The 21,066-nt window shown below is 34.4% G+C and overlaps 2 protein-coding genes across 2 annotated transcripts; one reads left to right on the top strand and one right to left on the bottom strand.

Moving 5' to 3' along the window:
• Positions 1-2,108: 2,108 nt before the first annotated feature.
• LOC106322535 (U-box domain-containing protein 14) lies at positions 2,109-5,475 on the bottom strand. The gene is made up of 3 exons (XM_013760594.1): positions 4,655-5,475; positions 3,396-4,300; positions 2,109-2,474 (listed from the first exon to the last, which is right to left on the bottom strand). Exons 1-2 carry the CDS (start codon positions 5,284-5,286, stop codon positions 3,400-3,402), a joined length of 1,533 nt encoding a protein of 510 aa, XP_013616048.1. The 5' UTR covers positions 5,287-5,475; the 3' UTR covers positions 2,109-2,474; positions 3,396-3,399.
• Positions 5,476-11,014: 5,539 nt separating this feature from the next.
• Positions 11,015-16,647, top strand: LOC106329231 (CHD3-type chromatin-remodeling factor PICKLE-like). The gene is made up of 19 exons (XM_013767859.1): positions 11,015-11,019; positions 11,992-12,139; positions 12,284-12,423; positions 12,553-12,714; positions 12,803-13,017; positions 13,108-13,203; positions 13,327-13,463; positions 13,540-13,737; positions 13,830-13,921; positions 14,265-14,427; positions 14,546-14,654; positions 14,717-14,836; positions 14,923-15,025; positions 15,117-15,191; positions 15,300-15,364; positions 15,470-15,546; positions 15,923-16,059; positions 16,142-16,355; positions 16,447-16,647. Exons 1-19 carry the CDS (start codon positions 11,015-11,017, stop codon positions 16,645-16,647), a joined length of 2,457 nt encoding a protein of 818 aa, XP_013623313.1.
• Positions 16,648-21,066: the final 4,419 nt, after the last annotated feature.

Genomic DNA, 21,066 nt, shown 5'->3' with positions numbered 1-21,066 from the left:
TTAAGTGAGCATAGATATTCCCATCTCAAATTTATTACGGGTCATGAGCCAGACATATACCATCTTGAGATATTTGGATAAACCACCACATATATATGTGCCGTCTAAGATGGATCCTTAGAAAAGGATGAGGATGAGGATATATGTTGGATATGAATCTCCCACAAATAATGAAGTACCTTGAGCCAAATATGGGTGAGGTCAAGTACACGGATTGCAAGTTTAATGAATCCGACTATTCAACATTAGAGGGAGAAAATAATAAGCTGGTAAGAGAAATAAAATGGCATTGACCATCATTGTCTTGCCAAGATCCTCAGACTAAAGAATGTGAAATAGACGTACAAAGATTATACATTTACAAAGCTAGCTAATCAAATGCCAGACACATTTGCTGACCCTAAGTCATATATAAACCAGCTTGTAAAGCACCAACGAAATTGATGTCTAAGAGTCTATACAAGATAGATCAATAGGTTCCAAAAGATAAAAATCCTCGAAAACAAAAGAAAGGTGCAAAGGATGATAATCAAAATCCAAATCTGAGGTTACTAAGGAAATCATACCAGACATGGAGATAAGACCGGCCGACTCTAAGGTACAGGTACCAAACAATGTAGCTTGGGACGCCAAGCTGCAAAGTATTAAAGGTCCTGATAATAATGAATCTCAATCGATTATATCATGTCTGGAACATAATGGAACACAAGGATTCTCACAAAGACCAGTAATAGATTATGAGGAGACATACTCCCATGTGGTGGATGCAACTACTTTTAGATTTCTCATAAGTCTGGCTATATAAAAGAGAAAAGTAGAATTGCAGGAAATTGATGTAGTGGCTGCATATTTATATGATCCACTGGATAATGAAAGTACTAGAGGGTATTGAGCTGAAAGAACAGCAAGTTCTCGAGAACAATATTTATAATCATCAAAGTATATGATCTGAATATCCTAGGAACCTCTGGGTACAATTTCCCAAACAATTGAATATCTCAAGAAAGAGTTTGAGATGAAAGATCTTGGAAAACAACTTGAGTACATTAACAAAATCCTTGTGCATCAAATAGTATATACAAAAAAGGGTACTCAAGAGATTTAATATGGATCAGTCTCACACATTATCTAGTACATGGGCGTGAGATCACTTGTTTTGGACACTGATCCATCCAGTCCAAATGTGGACGATAAAGAAGTTCATTTAGTCTTGAGATTGACGGTGCAGAAGTCTTGTTTTAGACACTGATCTGTTTGGTTTACAAGAAAGACATGGTCGTGAGTATCCCTGACTTGGACACGGATCCTTTGGTCCCAAGAAGGACAAGAAATATGTCTTTGGTCCGGTAAAGTCCATTACCCAAGTACCATTGGCGCCTTGATGTAATAGGCAAGCCATACTAGGCCGGACATGTGTTCTTGCCGAGAATCTCCTATATGTTTAGCTCATGTTCGACCATGAGGTACTAAAGACATACACGTCCCTAACCTTAAGTACTATTGGCGCCTTGCCTTAATATTGAGACCATTAGTCATTGGTATTCATGAAGCTTAACCATCAGGTTGGGATGCGCCAACTTGAAGTACATATACGGAGATTGAGACGTGTAGACTGAAAGATCTTCAGTGATGTTTAGAACAGCGAGAGCAATGCGTGTTATACTCTTTTTCCTTCACCATGGTTTTGTTCCACTGGGTTTTCTTGGTAAGATTTTAATGAGGCAACATCCAAAACGTATTACAATCCTTGTATGGTTATGACATCCAAAGGGGGAATGTTATAAACCATATGATGGATGTCCATAACCGGTCCGTTCATTAGAGGTCTAATCCGCAAGAGAGAGAGGCGGCCACATACATGGAAAGAGAGAGAGATGCGGCTTATAGCTTAGAGAGAAAAGAAAACTCTATTTCATTTTCCTTGTATTTGTACACTTTCCATATTTATGTCTTTTCTTTTATCTTTTTTTTCCATATTTATGTCTTTCCTTTTATATCTTTGTAACTCCCCTATATAATAAAGATAGCTTATGATTGAGTAATAATATACAGAACTTACAAATTCCTAAATTCCTGAACTCCTAAACCTTGAGTTCATAACATAAACATACTTGAATGTTTTACTTTTTAAGTATGTGAATACTCACGATCCAGAAAAAGATATATACACACCATATTATAAGACTAGAAAAGCTGATATAATTGGTAGATGTAAAAGCTAACAAAGCCCATAACTTTATAATAACATACCACTAAGGCTAGTAGACGTAGTGGGTATTTTTACTTTTAACAAAACCACTCACTCAAACAAAAAAGTAACTCCACATGGAAAATTCAACGACACGTCGTACGTAGGGTACACCGTACACTATATGCTAATTAGATTGTGTCTGCTTGGCTGTTTTCAGAAGCTGAATAGATCTGTCGAAGCAACGCTCTCCTTCTGTTTTCGTGGAACTGCTTCAAAATGACACCTACAAGACATGATGCTTGGTTATTTTCTACTTATTAAAAATAAATTCGCTACGAAACAAAACAAGAATAAACAAATGTAGATAGATCCACAGATTCAAATTTCTCCACGCCGCCACATTGTTTATTCAGGCATTACTCTATTTTCTATTCGGAAAACGATGGCACAACCATAAACTATTGTCTCAAAAGACTCCAAAACTCTATTTAGGACATATTTTACCGAGACAATAAAATCAAAATTAAATACAAACAATAATAAAAGCATAGGCAAGAGTGTACCGAGCCATACTTTAGAAAAAGAAAATGACCGACACTCTAGGTTGGCTTTTTGGTAATTTTTCAAGACTCAAGATATGTGGGTGGGGTCTCGATGATGTCTGATAAACTGGCGAAGTGCATGTGAGTGACTACGTCAATGCCCTCTAATTTTCCATGAATTTACAATAGATGCCACTGTCAGTCAGTGAGAGACAGAGCATGGAATCAAAAAGCCTTGTGAAGAAAGTTAACCAAACTTATTACTCTCTCCGTTTTTTTATATAAGTTGTTTTAAAAAAAATTTTATGTTCTAAATTATATGACATTTTTGATTTTCTATGTAAAATTTATTAACACTTAATGTTATATAACCAGTGATAATATACCTTATATTTTATTATTGGTTGATTTGTGATTAAGTAAATAATTAATGATGTTTTTGTTTAGAAAATATAAAAAATTAATAATTTCTTAATCTACGTGCACAGTTCTAAAATAACTTATGTTAACTGTATCAATGTGACAATCTCTACTTAATTTAATTAGAAATTAATGATTAATGCTGAAACACTTACATATTCAAAAGGGCCAAACTTATTATCAATGTGACAATCTCTACTTAATTTAATTAGAAAGTAATGATTAATGATGAAAACACTTACATTCTCAAAAGGGAAGGCTCTTTGAAGTTGAGCTTATAGAGAGTGATTTAAAATGCTCTGAAGGAACAAACTCTTGTGGCAAATTAGCTCTCTTTGCTATTCTCTTCATGTTGCTTTGTAAACTCTGTTGCACTAACTGCTTCACTGCTTTCCTCTCTTCGCTCATCATCAAGTCGCTTTCCTCATGGTCCAAACCGTTACCTCTAGTCCCATAGATCGGTGCGGATAAGGCTCCGCATGATCCGGTACTATCCAAGACTTGCTTCCCTTTGTCTACTCTAAGACACTCTAATATCCTCGATGCCCTCTTCTGAGACAATGCACTTCCCAAAAGGGTCAACTCTAGCAACGAGGATTCGATTCCCGCCTCAATCATTGCTTGTCTATCTCCATATCCTTTGTGAGCCATCAACATTAGTATGTAAGTGGCCTTCTCTTGGCACCCGGGAGAGTCGGTCCAGTTCAGCACATCGACCAGAACCGGAAACGCGTCGCATACTGAACTGATCGCTTTCCTTCCTTCTGGAACTGCCACTATATTGCTTAAGATAGCGAGGATCCTCTCGCTCACTTCCATATCTCCCAGTGTGTTCAAGAGAAACGTGACTAGATCGGTTTCGAGGATGAATGAAACGTTTGGCTGGTAGATTGAGAGGTTGTAAAGAGCTCTTAACGCGTCTTCTCTAGCTTGTGAGCTGCTTGTTTCGTCCAAGTTCTGAAGAGTTTTCACTAGGAAGATGATTGCTCCTGAAGAACCAATTATTGGTTTGTTTGAGTCTAGAGCACTTAATCCTAGGAAGTTAGCTACCACAGCTTCTGCGATAGATTGGTCAGGTGTGTTTGGAGACTCGATTAGCTTCAGCATTTTGTGAACTGCACCTGCTTTTACAATAGCTGCTTTGTTCCTGCAATTAAAAAAAGTTTTTGAGATTACTTCAGAATCAAGGAAGGTCTAAAAATGGGTAAATGATTGAAATAAATGCTTCAAATTATGCACACTATTCATATTGTAAAAAGAAGGATGAAACCAATTTAATTTTGGCCGACAAACACATAAATTATTTCGCCCAAACAAACAAACAACGACGAAAATATTCACATAAAAACAAAAATAAACAGAAACAACAACAATAATGTAGTAAAAACAGTAACAAACATCAAACAATGTCGTAAGAAAACAGTGAAAGACATCAAACAATGTAGTAAAAACAGTAAAAAAAATAAATCAAACAATGTAGTAAAAAGAACAGTGAACTCACGCGTCGTTACCGATGCCTAGATTGAGCAGAGCGTACAGCGAAGCGATCTGAGCGTCTGCGGTTCGCGACTCGTCGTCGATCATGCTAACCAGCGGCGGGATCGCGCCGAGCATCGCCAGCGTCACCCTCGCCTCCGGATCCTCCTTCGCCAGCAACCGCACCTCGCTCGCCGCCGCTACTTTCTTCCGACATTCTCCGCCGTCGTCAACTCCACGCGCTGCCACAGCCTGCAGCTCTCTGACCACGCGCTTCAACGCGTCGAGCGCTTCTTCCTTCCACTTCGTCTCCACGTCAGCTTCCACCTCCGCAAGATTCAGCAGATCGCAGAGCTTCTCCGACTTCTTCGCTTTCTCCTCGAACGCTGCGCCATTCAACGCCGCGGCGATCGTATTGGCTTTGACCGTTGACTTCTTCTCCGTCGTCACCGTGACGTAGCTTCTTTCTTCTTTCTCCTCTTCTCGGAGCTCGTGACGGTAACGCGAGCTCCCGCCGCAGCTAACGGCGTTTAGGATCTTTCTTCTGAATGCGGATCTTGAGAAGGTGCTCCAGAGGCGGAAGTGGTAGCCGGAGGAAGTGGTGGGAGGAGGGTCGTGAATGAGAGATCCGATGTTGTTCCGGTGACACTTTGCCATTGTTATCTCTGATCAGTTCTCGAGCTAACGTACATTGGATACAAGACAAGCAAAGAGTGCGGAACAAGATTTTTTTCTACTTTCTTTTTTTTTCTCTCTTGAGAATGAGTTTTTTTGTTTGTTTATTGAGAAGCGAAAACAGAGGAGACGAAAGATGAACTTTGAGATTAGCGAACTGTTGACTGTTGATTTATTCCTTTTTGGGTTTACCCTAAGGTTGTGTTTGGATACAGACACTAACTAGACCGCGGATAAGAAAGGTATATTTATATTTTGGAATGAGTCTTATATTTTTGAATCTTTGATGTAGTTCAAAACAAATAAAAATAAAAAGTCTTATATTTTTGATAATGTTTGTTTATATGAATTTCAGGTGTATGAATTATTTATGAGTTATTACAAAAGTTGAATAACTATATGCTAACGTGAATAATGTCTTTTTATTTTTAACAGCCTTAGAATTCTTTTTGCTTTTAACAGCTTTAATTAATCTATTGAAATTTATTCCAAAAATTGTATGTATATGAAGAGTACAGTGATTTATGTTAACGTGAATAATTTTTTTTAACAGCTTTAGAACAATGTCCAAAGAAACTTCTATTCATATGGTTTGGTATTCAAATAAACCATTTTGGTTCGAACCAGATCCTTTTTTCTTTTTCATGAACATGGCAAAGTAAATACATCATCTTTGAAATATATAGCTCGCAATGAGATGGATTATGGTTGGTGCAATTGCCTATTTTACTTTACCCTTTATGGGCATTAATGTGTTATGAAAAAGTTATTCGGTGAGGCCATCACTGATTAAAGAACCAAGGCAAAAACCAGTTTAGAAAATAATAGAAAGAGAAATGATAGGAGAGTACAAGAGAACGGTGAGACCATTACTGATTTCAACCGTTGAGATTTATCAATGTGTCAGTGAAGCTTCTCATACAATACAAGTCCCATCGTGTTATGTTGCATAATAAAGTGCTACTGTTGAGGTCATTTCGTTGTTTCTTAAAATAATCATTTAGATATATATATATATATACACCACATTTTATTGATTTATTATTATTAATTTTTTTTTTGGTTTATTTTCTAGCAATAAAAACTTCATTACTCATCTAACGTAGGAATGTCAAACAGGTTGATCCGTCCCGTCCCGTCCCGTACCGTAGCGGACTCGTTTTCGAGCGGGTCACGGCGGACCAGGCCCGCGCGGGCTGCGGTCCTTAAAATGGCTGACTAAACCCATACCGCAAAACATATAGACCTTTGCGGATCGGTCCGCGGAACATAGAATTACAAACGAACATATGGCTCCTGAACGCTTCAAGATATGATTCAAGGCGCTTTATCAGTTTCATGACGAGTGAGTTTAGTCGATGATTGAATTGGATAAGGCAATACACTTGTTAGTTGAAGATTTTAGTTGGATCAAAACACTAGTTTATTTACTTTGTTAGTCTCCAAACATTTTAAAAATAAACAATACTTTAGTTGCTGAATCCAAATATTATAACTCATAAGTTCATAACAAATGCTTTAGTTTTCTGAATCCAAAATTATATAAAACCAACACCAAATCAAAGATGCTAATCCCAAAAATAAATAAAAAGAAAACACCAATCACACTTCTTATTCTTCATCTTTATCACCAACAAGCGACAAAAGATATAAATTTCTCTTCTTCACCATCAACTTCATCTTCTACAAATAAGAATAATAGAAGTGAGTTAAAGATATATTGAACCCTAAAACTCCAAAATGTATGATAGTGTGAACAAATACATATAGGCAAAACTATGAAGAACCCATTACGGGAACTAGATCTTCTTCTTCGGTGGAAAGTGAGTTTTTAAACATCTTATGATGACTCGAAGAAGCTCCACAAGTGCAGATCGAAGGCGCTTGGGAGACCGGAAGCATCATCGACCCTGAAACCACCATCACGGGAGCTACATAACGTCGAATCGCCTTCTCTCTCTCTCTCTCTCTCAATGTTTTAGGCGAAAGCAGAAATGAGGACTTAGGGTTGCAGGCCTTTAAAATCCCGCAGGTTAAGCCCATCCCGCTTTTGACCCGTCCCGTTTTCGATCCGTCCCGTTTTCGACCCGTCCCGCTTTGAACCCATCCCGCGAGGTCCACAATTTTGCGAGCTTACCAAATAGAGGCTCAATCCCACTCCGCAGCAAACCTTTACGGGCCAGGCCCGCGGTACAGATCTTTGATTGCTATCCCTAATCTGACGTAATGGACAACCATTGGGAGTATTCGATAATGATTCATCTGTGTTGTTTGCTCAACAACTATCTAAATTCTCAACCTTCTTCTGGATCGCACTACAGATCTCATGGAGTATCCATCCAATATTAAAATTGTTTAGCTCCACATTTTCTTATGGTTAAGTTACAACTTCGTGGACAAAACTAGTCTTCTTTATTTTTTTGGTTTGGGAGACATTCCATTTATCAATATCATCCTATTTGTTTTGTAGCCGCCTTCTTCATTGAAACAAGAACATACTCGAGTATCACATTATAGAGACTTCATGTTGTTTTCAAAAATTTAATATAATAACATGCAAATTTCTGTTTAGTACCGATGTTATAGTTATCTACTCAACTACCTGGTACATACACCAAATACGTGACTTAACTTGCATTGATTCAGCATAAATTTTTTAACGTAGTATTAATTACGAAATGTATTCATATTGATTAACCATCGGGACTTTAGTTATGAGCTTGAAATGCTTATAACTATTAATACATTATATCAAAATAAAAAGATTTGAAGGAAAATAAGCCCTTTCTAGAAGAAAAAAAAAAGATTTCAAGGAAAACTAAAACATAAAGGTCAACGCCCGTGGAAGCTTTGTCTGACTTAAAAAGAAGAACATTGAATAGATTGTTCCTTAGTTAAGGAACTTTCGGTTTGAGTTTCCGTAAAGTCCTTAGCCCGCAATTATATACGCATATATAATATATACATACAAATATATGTGTATTCAGGATCCAAGAGCAAAGACCCCAATAATCATGTTCTAAGTCGTAAAACACCATTTATTATTATAGTCACCAAAATTCACGTCCACTTGGACTTGTCAACCTATAACTTCTTTATATCTGGCAACAACAGCATGTAAAAATATTAGGGATATCATATTCAACGTCGAAAATTTTAAAGAACATTGAGTAACATATAAAGGGTTATGACCAATATACTAATCACCAATTGGTTTTAACTTGAAAGCTCATAATAAACTCGATTCTAATACGGTATCAGAACCAAGTTTGTAATAGTTTTTGTGTGTTATCGAGTATGGTCAATAGCCTGTATATATACAACTGAGAGCGTCCAAATCCAATACGGAATTTAAGGAATTACATTATTATCCCAATAATACTAGGACTTATCTAACTAACATAGTAGTTATCATATTAAAAAAGTTTATGGCATTAACCAACACAAACAACTTTATGGGGGATATCAAATGATAGAAGAACCCAGGACACTATCAGAATGATAGAAGAACCCTTAGAAATATCATCAGTGCCAAATATACATCTCAAGCTGGTTAACAGGAGATCACTCAAAAACATTGTCGAGTCATGCGAACCCAAAAAAGTCCGACCTGGTCTCAGAAGACGAAAATAATACTCCTATTTCGACAAGATGACTCAAGTCAGGGCCGGCCCTAGGAGTTTGGAGACCCAAGACCATTTAGTAAAGGTTTCAAAAATTTGGGAGCCTAACAAATTTTTTTTACAAATTGGAAGCCTGTTTACATATAAAATATTTCAAAAATTTTGGGGGCCCAAGACGAATGTTTCATTGGGCTTGGTCCTGACTCAAGTGAAACATTAAATACTGAACATATATAAACAGTATTGAATGCTTTTAAATATTCTATTCCGGCGTTTAACTCACACGTACAATCAAGATTCCTTTCCGGCATGCACTTTGGCAAATAGAACACAATAACACAGGAGAGACACATCTACATTGTCTTCCGCATAGCCCAACACGTTGATGACTGTCGAAAGTTCTTACGGACTTTCAATGTATGTCCTTGTTTAACCGTTGTTCGTTTGTATCTATAGGCTTATATGCCATAAATGCATTGATCTATACGTAAAAAAACTTTCTATTATCATTTGGAGCACATATATATATATATTCAAAGATTAAGTTTATTGAAGAACTCATATGAATCTCAAGAGTGGACGGGGATAAATTAAACTCTGTATAATCAACTTTCCAACGAATACCAAGTCACTGCCATCGAGATTGATATATCCATGGATTGGGAATTGCATAATATCCGCAGAAATAAAAATTCAAAAACTTGAATTATATTTAATTTTAAAATAAATTTTGTTAATTTTATTATTTCCTTACAATATTTAATTTTAAATTTTAATTTAATTATATGTAAAAATGAATAAAAATAAAATAAAATTATATTTAATTATATATATTATATATTTAAAACTATATCATTGAAAAGATTTTGTTATCTATTTATTTTAGTTAAAATATATTAAATCAAATTCTATAAAATTAATAGAATGTTTTGTTAGGTATATAATTATCAAAACGTAAAACTAAATATTTCTAAAAAAATAGATTTTAAAAAGAACCTAACATTATTGGAATTATAAAATTACATTTTTAAAAGAAAATTGCATTAAATTTTGAAGATTTCAAAAAGAAACTAAAGTTATTGGAATTAGAAAATTAAAATTTTAAAACAAAACTGCATTAAATTTTGAAGAATTGTTTTAGTAATAAAAATTATATTACTATAAAAATAGTATTAAATTATATTTTGCCAATTGTAAAATATTATTATATTTTGATTTCTACTATAATATGAGTACTATTTATTGTTATCAATGATGATTTATGAGTTATTACTATATTCTAAAAAAGTTATCAGAATAGTAATTAACACTAAATGTAAATGTCTATGTTACAATAAAATTCAAGCCACGTTATTATTGTTAGTATACCATATCGTTATTTTCTTTTTCAAAATCAATGTGGTGATGACACACGACAAATCATTTCTTAAATAATGTCTAGGGGATTAAGTATCAACGACTTCAATATATCAGTATAGTATAAATATATACAATGACATAATTTATGTATATATATTTGATACAAAAATTGTATCAAATAAGTTAAACAATATATTTTAGCTAAAACAAAGAAACAGCTCAGAAAAAGTAATATAACCATTTTTGTTATGTGCTATTATGAATTTTATTTTTTTATGAAAGATTCCTTTCCTTTTTTGTGTTCTTTTTTACTACATAGTAAATATATACATATATATAATCCGGTTACTATTGTTTCCTGTAAATAAAGATATAAAAGTTTAAATAGCAAAAATAAAATAATTATTTAAATGGAAAATAAAATAAGGACATAACTTACTAAAAAATTCAAAATTAAGATATAAATCTAGTTATCGACACATTTAATTAATTTTGCTAAGTATTGCAATATATTGCATATTAATCAACTTCTTAAACTTTATACTACATTTGAATTGCATATTTGCATGTATTTACTTTCCATTTCATTTTCAAAATCATTTAACATACTTACGATGTAAATCTGCGGACTAATTATTTCTGGTGAACAATTCAGACAAGAAATCTAAAAACAAAAGTATAGCTAATTTTTTTTTCCAAAATGTATATATTCTAGTCAAAATTGTAAGATGATGTAAGTGTTAAATATAAATTCATAGTTTGACCGTAATATAACATCAAAATTTATATAATAAGATACCATAAACAATTTTTTTTTATATTGACGATAAAAATTCTTTCATGACTAAATGGTAAAAGAATAGTCACCATTCATTCCGTTAAAAAGATAAGATTAAGAAAAAAAATCACCGGTACTCTCTCTCTATCCATACAAAGAGGCGTTACTGTGATAGTAAAGAACCATCTGGTTACGTCCTAACTCCTGCATCTGCAGCATTATGTACGCTCCTTCGATTTTATGTGGTTCCAGTGATATTTCTCCGCCAACAAAGTCTGAGAAACGCAGGTCGATCGATCCTCTCTCTTACTCACCGTCGCCCTTTTCTTTTACTCTATTGCACTGAACTCAAATATCAAGAATTAACGTCTTTATATATGTTTTATTCTCGATCGAGTTGTAATGGTTGAATATGTAGAGATCTGCAGTTTTCAATTGCTTTTGATTTAGCTGCTTCGTTTTTCTTAAAGGGTCTTTTAGTCGAAGTTGAGTTTGCAAATATATGGTTTTTGGTTTTGTTCTTTTACACCTAGCTTAAGAGTGCAATACAATTATTAACTTTAGATTTCTGAATTTGGAGTTCCTCGATCTGATCTACAGTTGTTGTGTTTTTGAGACGACAAAATTTTCTGATAGGGTTTGATCACCGAGTTTTCCGTTGATCTTCCCGCTTAGGGTTTTTTGAATTTTCACCATAACAATTTTTTTAACACGTTGATTAGGCATGATCTCTAGCTTCTCGTCGTGGTGTAGATGCTAGTTGAGTTTTGCTATGAACGTCTGCTTTACCACATGTTATTATATTTTTTCTTACATCTCTGGCTCGTTCTTTTGTTTGTATGATCAATCTCAGAGCTTGCTGATCGTTACGCTTTTGTCTTTTGAGTTTATTAAAAAGAAACGTTGTTGTGTTTTTTTTTCTTGCAGAGATATTGTTAGCTTGGCTGGTAGGCTACGTAAACGGCCAGACGGTAGACCAGTTTACACCGTAGATGGTTCCGATGAGGACGCTGACTTTGATCTAAACAAGGATCCGACAACTGAACAGATTGAAGGACTTGCCGAAAGAGACGCGGTTTGTCTCTATCTAAATGTGAAAAATATACATTCTCTATATGAATTTTAGGGGAAGAAAATGCACTTGGATATGGAATATTTATTACACACATATCGATGATATATATTTGTATAAATAAAGTCATGTGCTGATTGCTTGTAGGTTACTCCTCTTACAGAGATGGAGAAGATTTTGGACTGCCAAATGCGTTCTATGGCATCTAACGATCTGAATTCATCAGATAATGTTGTGAAACAATATCTTGTGAAGTGGAAGGGGTTATCTTACCTACACTGCTCTTGGTATCTCCCGCATGATTTTATGCTATGTTTGAACATGCTTAGTATTATGTTCATGGTGGTTTTGTCGTGCATGCCTCTTGTCTTCTTATATCATATTTTCCTCTCTTTTTTGGGGTTTGCCAATCACAGGGTGCCTGCGCAGGAGTTCCAGAAGGCCTATAAGTTCAACCCTCGTTTAGTATTCAGGGTGATCAGATTTCATTCTGCGATGGAGTCAATGAGTAAAAATGGAGATGATTTTGTTGCCATTCATCCTGAGTGGACCACTGTTGACCGGGTTATAGATTGCCGGTTAAGTGATGGAACTCTTTTCTTTTTGTTTATTCATGGAAATTCAGGAGTATCTGTTTTTTACTCTTGGTTTTTGCTGTTGATGCAGCGGAGAAGATGGGGGCAAGGAGTATCTGGTGAAGTTCAAAGAACTTTCTTATGATGAGTGTTATTGGGAATCTGAATCAGACATATCAACCTTCCTAAACGAAATCCAGAGGTTCAAGGATATAAACTCTGGTTGTCGCACAGATAAATATGTTGGCCATGAGAGAAGTCATGAAGATCTCAAACAGTTTGATCATACTCCTGAGTTTATTACAGGTACTCAGGCTACTCTGAACTATTATATGGTTTTGTAGTAGTGTTATGATATATTGATCTCCTTGTTTGGTACTGTATCCGTTGTTGAAGGCTCATTGAATCCGTATCAGCTTAGTGGGCTTAACTTTTTGCGGTTTACATGGTCAAAACGAACTCTTGCAGTCCTTGATGATGAGATGGGGATAGGTACGTATGTCTTCAATAATATCCCACCCTAGCTGGTGACAATGTACATTTTTCATCTATTATGAGAAGACTTTTTTTTTCATTTACGTGAGATTAATAAGATTGAGATTTATGGTGTTGCAGGCAAAACAATTCAAAGCATTGCTTTTTTAGCTTCGCTTTTTGAGGAAAACTTGGCTCCGTATTTGGTAGTTGCTCCCGTTTCCACTTTGAGAAACTGGGAGAGAGAATTCGCCACATGGGCACCACATATGAATGTGGTATGTATACACATCATGTGTGTTATGCTTATTTGTTACAGTAGAATGACGTTCATGTTTTCGTTTTACTGTTCAGGTTATGTACTGTGGTAATTCTCAAGCTCGTACTGTTATTAGAGACCATGAGTTTTACTTCCCAAAAGGTCATAACAAGATGATTGGAATCAATGGAGAAAGCAAACAGGAGAGGATGAAGTTTGATGTCATTCTCACGTCTTATGAGATGATCAACGTAGACACAGAAATCCTAAAACCAATCAAGTGGAAATGCATGGTAGTTCTGTCTTATTATTATAATGATAGTTTACGTTTACAGTCTTTTCTTTAAACCTCATATGTTGCTTATAAATCATTTTTCTTGGTTAGATTGTTGATGAAGGCCATCGGTTGAAAAATAAAAATTCAGAGTTGTTCAATTCGCTGAAGCCGTATACGAGTGAACATCGCGTTCTAGTTAGGTATGATCTGTGAATGAGTGAAGTTGGATCCCTAATTAAAGCTGGATCTATAATTTAAAGTTGGATCTCTTATTTCAATGTTTTCTTTTATATATAGTTGTCTAAATACTGTATCAATTGTTACATAATGCATCATTTAAAGGTTTGTCTTCATCTGATCTAGGAAAACTCTATGTTGCTAATTAAGAATGATCATTCCTGCTCACTTAATTGACTCTTCATTTGATTTGCCTACCATTAAGTACCTGTTGCGCACAACATATAATGTTTTTATTGACTGTCTTGTGTAGTATGCTGTTAATTCATTGGTATTACTATTGATTATTTGGTGTTTTTTTTTCAGAAAGAACTTGGATGATGAGTCTGCTGTCTTAGAGGAAGCACACGCTATAGAAAACAAGTCTTCAACATCAAACTACTTGGAAGATTCGTTAAAAGACAAGTATGAAAGTCAGCAAGTTGAGGAGCTCAATGTTCTTGGAAAGAGGAAGAGAAACCACAAACAGGTATACTCTTCTTAATCCAACCAGTTCAATTACGGGCTTGTAGCATCAGGTGATACTGATTTGTCATTATATCTTTTAGCAAAGGTGTTCTTATTTCTCTTCTTGTTAACTTTACTAGAGGTTTGGCGAAGATGCGCTTCGTTATCAAGAAGCTGAACAAACTGATGGTGAAGCAGCTGGACAGGGAAACCAGATGGCTTATTGGCCTTACAATAGAAGGAACCCCGGTACTATAATTATTTTTGATATAATTATGTTTCTTCTTGTTAATTTTACTAGATGATTGAAGATAATGAACTTGCTTGTTTAGAAGCGACCTCTGCTCATGAAGAACCCAAACCAATTGATGGTGAAGCAGCTAGACAAGGAAACCAAATGGCTAAAAGGCCTTACAATAGAAGGACTCGCGGTACTATAATGTTTTTTGTATATAATTATGTTTTTCAAATAAATTTTAAAGATTCCCAGTTAAGTAACTTTTTTCTTTGTGTTAAGATACCTCTGAGCCAATACCTTTGATAGAAGGAGGAGGGAGATATCTCAAGGTGTTAGGTTTTAACGAGCTGCAAAGAAAGAGATTTATAAGGACGTTAGAGAGGTACATCTTCTGTCTGATAAGGTCTCTCAGTGTCTGCACACATGTTTGTGCCTTCCTTGAGAACATTTTTCATCTGATGAATAATTTTCAGGTACGGAGTTGGCAACTATGACTGGAAGGAGTTTGTTGATCCTTTAAAGCCGAGAACCTATGATGAAATTAAAAAGTACACAGACTTAAGCCATTGATGCTCTTCTCTTTACAAAAACTTATCACTCTTTCTTTGCCAAAGATATATTTTCATTAATGACTTGTCTAATATGTTGTTTATCAGTTATGGATTACGTTTCTTGAAGCACATCGTCGAAGACAAAGATGTTAATTCTCCAACCTTTTCAGGTGATTGATAACATCTCTGATCATTTGTTTGTTACCATTTATTAGATGTTTCTATTAGTTGTGTCTGCTATCTTATTAAAGATATTAACCCAATGATCTCTACAGATGGAGTCCCCAAAGAAGGACTAATATGTCATGATTTACTTGCCAAAATTGCCGTTATGATGTTAATTCAAAAGAAGGTATACCTACATATTGGAATCATATAATCTCTTAGAAAAAATCTGATTTATCTTCTAGGATCCATGCACAGTTTTGCTTCTTGAAGTTGAAGTATCTTGATCTGTGGATTAATATCAATGCGGATGTTAAAGGAATGTTTTCATTATCATTTTTATTACCAAATGAACCAAAACAATTAGTTAGGGCTAGTCGCTTGGCTCACAAGTTTCAGTATTCTGTGGTGGTATACTCTTGGCTATTTCTGCTTCATTTTAAGTCTTTACCGTAACTTAATACAGTCTCCACTTTTGGTTGTGGTCTCTATATCTTATGTATCTTGTGTGACATAACATTAGTTTTGTTTGTGCTCAACTCTCAGTGTTTTGATTGACACAGGTGAAACTTATGAAAGACCATCCAACAATCCCCGTTTTCTCTGACGGCATTATCCATAGGTTCCCTGCACTAAGATTCAGAAGAGGAATATTTTCGAACGATGAACGTGACAGGATCCTGTTGCGTGCTGTTTCTAAGTAAGAACCTTGCAACGATGATCCTTACCATTAAAAAAAGAACAGGTTTCTCTTGCCGCTTTCTCATACTTGACAAATGTAGGAACGGGGTTGGAAAATGGTCTGTCATTGTTACTGACATAGAGTTTGGGATCGACCAGCTCGTGCGAAAAGAATTGAACCGCCCTTACACAAGTTTCATTACTGCTAACGGAAACGTAAAAGAAACGCAAATCATAGTTACTGATCATATAAAAAGACGGTTTCTGATTCTGAAGGAAGCGATAATAAACGAGTTTGCTGAAGAGTACTACTATGTATGTGACTCTCACTAGTTTTGATCTTTTTGTTTCTCCCTTTAACATGTTGGCAACAGCATTATTAATCGTTATCGATCTTTGATTGCAGGGACAAAAGCCTTCATCTCTGATACGTGCTCAACAAAATGGTCTACTGGATCAACCCAAGAATTTGTTTTCTGATAAGTTTCGACTATTAACTGAACGTGCTTTACATAAGTTTGCGAGGAAGAACATTTCCAGAAGCTTAAGGGGCTATGACGAAGAAGAAGAAGAAGAAGAAGTAACTGAAGTCATTATGATGGACTGATTTGAGGAAACTCAAAACACCAAGAACCTATAACCAAAACATATGTGATTGGATTTGGAATTATTGTTGTTTCTGTTAATTCTTGTTTGGGATTCGACTGGATTTTTTTAATATTATTCTCAATTAAGGTTGCGACTGATGAAATTATTTTCTCTGAAAATACTATGCTAAACACCCACTTGAAAACAGCTCCAAATTAACAGCATTAAGCATTAAGTACTACTGTTTCAAATTGTTCCCTTTAATCTACATTATGTGTTAGAAAATAGCTGCTAATTATGTTATTTTCTGATCTTATGACTGATGTTTCAGGTGTGTGAAATTGTGGGAGTATTCAGACTTTTTTTGTAATCAAAGTATCACAACGGTTGAGCTTAAGCAATTTTTTTATGGTATTTGTTTTTGATGGTATCACACCGTAGAAAGCCTTTGACCTCTTGGACTCTTCATCTTCTTCTTCACTCGACCTAATACTCATCTGACTATACAACGATCCTTCTCCATTGAAAGCATCGTAATTAAAACCTGTTTCTACAGCTTCAGAGGAGTTCATGCTCCACCCACCCCACACACCGTTAGAACGGTACAACAAGCTCTTCCAACTTCATTCCCGCATAACAATCCATGATCGATAGAGATCTGTCCAAAGAAAAAATAAAGCTAATTACTTTCAGAAACCCATGAGAGAATAAACCTGTACGTCGAGTGAAAACAGAGAAAGGAGCTTACTTTCAATGAACTGACGAGAGACTTCTGATAAGACGCAAACCAGAAACTCAGATAAAGAAATAAGAGAGAAGCTTTGGATTGGATTGTCTTCACCTGTAAGTAAGAAAAGACTAAAAGAGAAAGGAGACCAACGTGTTCCCTCCATGGAGAGACGGAGGAATTGAGGAGGAAGAGAGACACATTACAGGAGCCGTCAAATTAAAAAGTGACACGTAGAGTTCTTACCAACCTTTAAAATCCCAACATTGGTTCTCTGATTTATTTCCCTTTCTCGTTTATTTTTTTTTCATTTTTTTTAGAATCTCAATCAGGAGGTTCCGTTGAAACCGCTCAAATATTTTGGAATTTCTAGAAATGAGTGTATCACTGTTGAGCTTAAGCAATTTTTTGATGGTGTTTGTTTTTTTTTTTTTTTTGGCTCAATGATGGTGTTTGTTTTGGTTATGAAAAAGTTTTAAACGCCAGTTAACCAACAAATGATTTATTCCATAAAAGTTAAACAACGGGTTCAAGGCAATTTAACATATTAAATTTCTTTCAATTGTCGACTTTTATTTCGATAATTTTCAATTAATTGTCATAACAATTGTAAGATGGATTTTTTGTTTACAAAAATTATAATAATCTTTCAGACATCAGTATTATATCATTTGATTGGTTACTATGTGGTACAATTAAATTCTTGATTTTCTTCAATTTCAACTATTTTAATAGTTTTCTATAAATATGTTATTTTTAACATTTTCATCTTCAAACGTTTGTTGATTCCTGCCACTGTTCTACTTGTAATCAAGCAGATTGTTTTCCTTTTGATTGATAACTTCTATTTTTGAATATGATATCAATAGATATTAAATTTGTTTTATTATGTGTTCTAGTGTACATTACTAGTACATAGACGATTGATAAATAGAAGCTTATACTTGCAGTAATTAATGTAGCAAATGGCGACTCTAAACCAGTAGGTTTACTCAACTAGATCAATCATGATAGCTGAGGTTAATTAACTGTAGTTTATTCATTCTATTTTCTTTTCATGCATCCTCACTACATGGTTTAATTGTGCATAATGAAGCTGACATTGACTATGACTCAAATCAAATATATCTTGCAATGTTGGATTACACTCTGTATTAGTGTTGGCTCTTTAAAGATCAAAGGCATATGGGTAGCTTTGGTGAAGCTGAGCCATGGAAAAATAAAACTTGCAAATGTATGTACATATATCTATCTAGGATGATAGTGAATGTCAGATTCTCTGATAGCACAAGTCTTCTAGACGAAGATGACGAAGATGTTAGTATAGACAAAGGTTTTCCCATACCTAAACCATCGTATCTTCCCCAAAATTTCACTTGCCCAGGCATTAAAAAATCTGGGTGAGGTTCTCATTTAGAGAAAAAGAGGTAGGTACAACAATCACTTGTTTAGCCGGCTCCATTTGCACATCCTTTCCTTGTCTGACCGATTGAAAACTCAAAACCGACGATTTGAAAGTACTCGGAAATTTAATTGATGTGATGTTTGACTATTAGTAGTATTTCACATGTTTTTTTTGTTTTAATGTTAATTAATTACTTTTAGTGTTAATTAACATACCTCTTTCATTTGTTTATTTCCCTTTATGTAGTTCTTGCTATTGTATTTTCATTTTATATTTTTTTTCCCTAAAGCACATTCTAAGTCCATTGTTTTAACGGTAGAAATTCGTAGTTGCTAGTAAAAAAATAAAACTAATTAATATTAAAATAGTAAATAATGCATTATTTGTTATTTAATATTGTAAAGTTTTAGTTCTTTATGATATAATGACCAAAACAAGTTACTATTGATAGTAACATATTATTATAACACAAACTTAAAGAGATATATTTCAATTTAAACTTAACTGTTGCATTTTAAAACTATAAAGTTTCCTAATAATTTTATTGAAAATTTCATGCGTAAAAAAAAAATATTGCTTATTATTTTCATAGCTTATAATAAATTTTATTAACATTATATATATATTATTTAACAAATTTAATATGTGTTCCCGTCAGATAGTTTTTCTGGCTCCGCCACTAAGGTCCATGAATATTGCAAAGTGTCTATGAAAGTATGAATATTGCCAAGGTACATGAATATTGCCAACTGCCAAGTACTCTTTAAAAGAATGTTCATAACGAGTTATAAAATAGATGATTTGTAGACTAATATAGATTCAAATCTGATTTTATTATAGTCTAATCAATGTTCATAACGTGTTCTAACCAAAGTTTGAAATATGCTTTCATGCCAATTTTTTTTTTTTTGTAAAAAGGCTTTCTAATTAAAATTCAAAGAGACATACAAGGTATGGTTTAACATCATAAAGTTTGAGAAAATACGATGAGACATGCCTCATATTCAACCCAGCATTAGCTTGTAAAAAAGAAACTTATGATACTTAAGTTTAGTGAAAACAAGAGAATGTTGAAAACACTAGGTAGATGGTCTGTGGTTACCACGGCCTCGATTACCCTTTCTTTGTATTGCGTTCCATTCTATATCTTGAAATTTTTGAAGTGGTTTTATTGGCCTTCCACCAAGTGACATGTTGAAGTTTGCCGTAGCATCACTCATAATCCCATCTCCATCATCTTGCTCATAGTGATCAGTTTGATTGAAAAGGGGACTGCCATGTGCAGGAGAGTGCGTGGAGGCCGATGGATTGTCCGCTGAAACCGAATTGGTCTCGAAGACAATAACATGGAATTTCTTCCATAATATTAGTATGAGTAGGAGCAGAAATTTCTTTCATGCCAATTTGGTTACATTATTACCAAGCAACTCTCCATGACGTATCATAGTCTGTACGTCACGTTACCGTCCATTAGCACATCAATTTGGTTTTTGATTTGCTTTTAACTAATTATATATACCTTGAAGGCTTGAAGAGCTTTTGTGGCGGAAAGATTAATTTTGGATAACATATTGATAGCGAATAAAATGTTTCATATTTTGAGAACAAACAAATCTTGTCAAAATAAATTTATAGTGGTGAAAATAGATATGAACAAAGTGAGTGGGCATTTGTTCATGCATTGTTGACAAAAATAAGGTTTACCCATCAGTATATTCGTTGGATGATGGAATGCTCCCATCATTTTATATAAAGATGTTATCATTTGAAGCATATCTATATATTCAAATTTTATTTATTAGGAACGATTCTTTTCCTTTTTGGAAATTACTATCATATGTGCTATATTATCCTATTTTCTCATTTATTTGAAATTATAAAGTATAGAATAATTATTTAAAATGGAGAATCAAATTAGAACGTATTTTAAATTACTAGAAATTTCAAAATTAAGATGTACCTTTAATTATCGACACAATGTTAGTTTCTATCGAGTATTGCAATGTAGTGAATAATAATCAACCTCTTGATATCCAAAAAAAAAAAATACATTTGCCATTTGTCTTTACAAATGCGGAAACCTTATCCTCCTCATACAGTCATACTACTCGTGACATGCAAATATGCTAAACTTTATACGTTTGAATTGGATGTATTTAGTGTTTCAAAAAAAAAAAAGAATTGGATGTATTTACTCTCTACTTCGTTTTCTCTGAAAAACAGTTTAACATATATAGAGGTAACTCCCTCGTTACAACTGTTTTTTTTTTTGTATGTACAAACCATTTTTGATGCTTGCGATGTAA

The sequence above is a fragment of the Brassica oleracea genome, chromosome C1 (assembly GCF_000695525.1).
Source record: "Brassica oleracea var. oleracea cultivar TO1000 chromosome C1, BOL, whole genome shotgun sequence".
Taxonomy (NCBI): domain Eukaryota; kingdom Viridiplantae; phylum Streptophyta; class Magnoliopsida; order Brassicales; family Brassicaceae; genus Brassica; species Brassica oleracea.
This window is presented reverse-complemented; position numbering and strand designations above follow the sequence as displayed.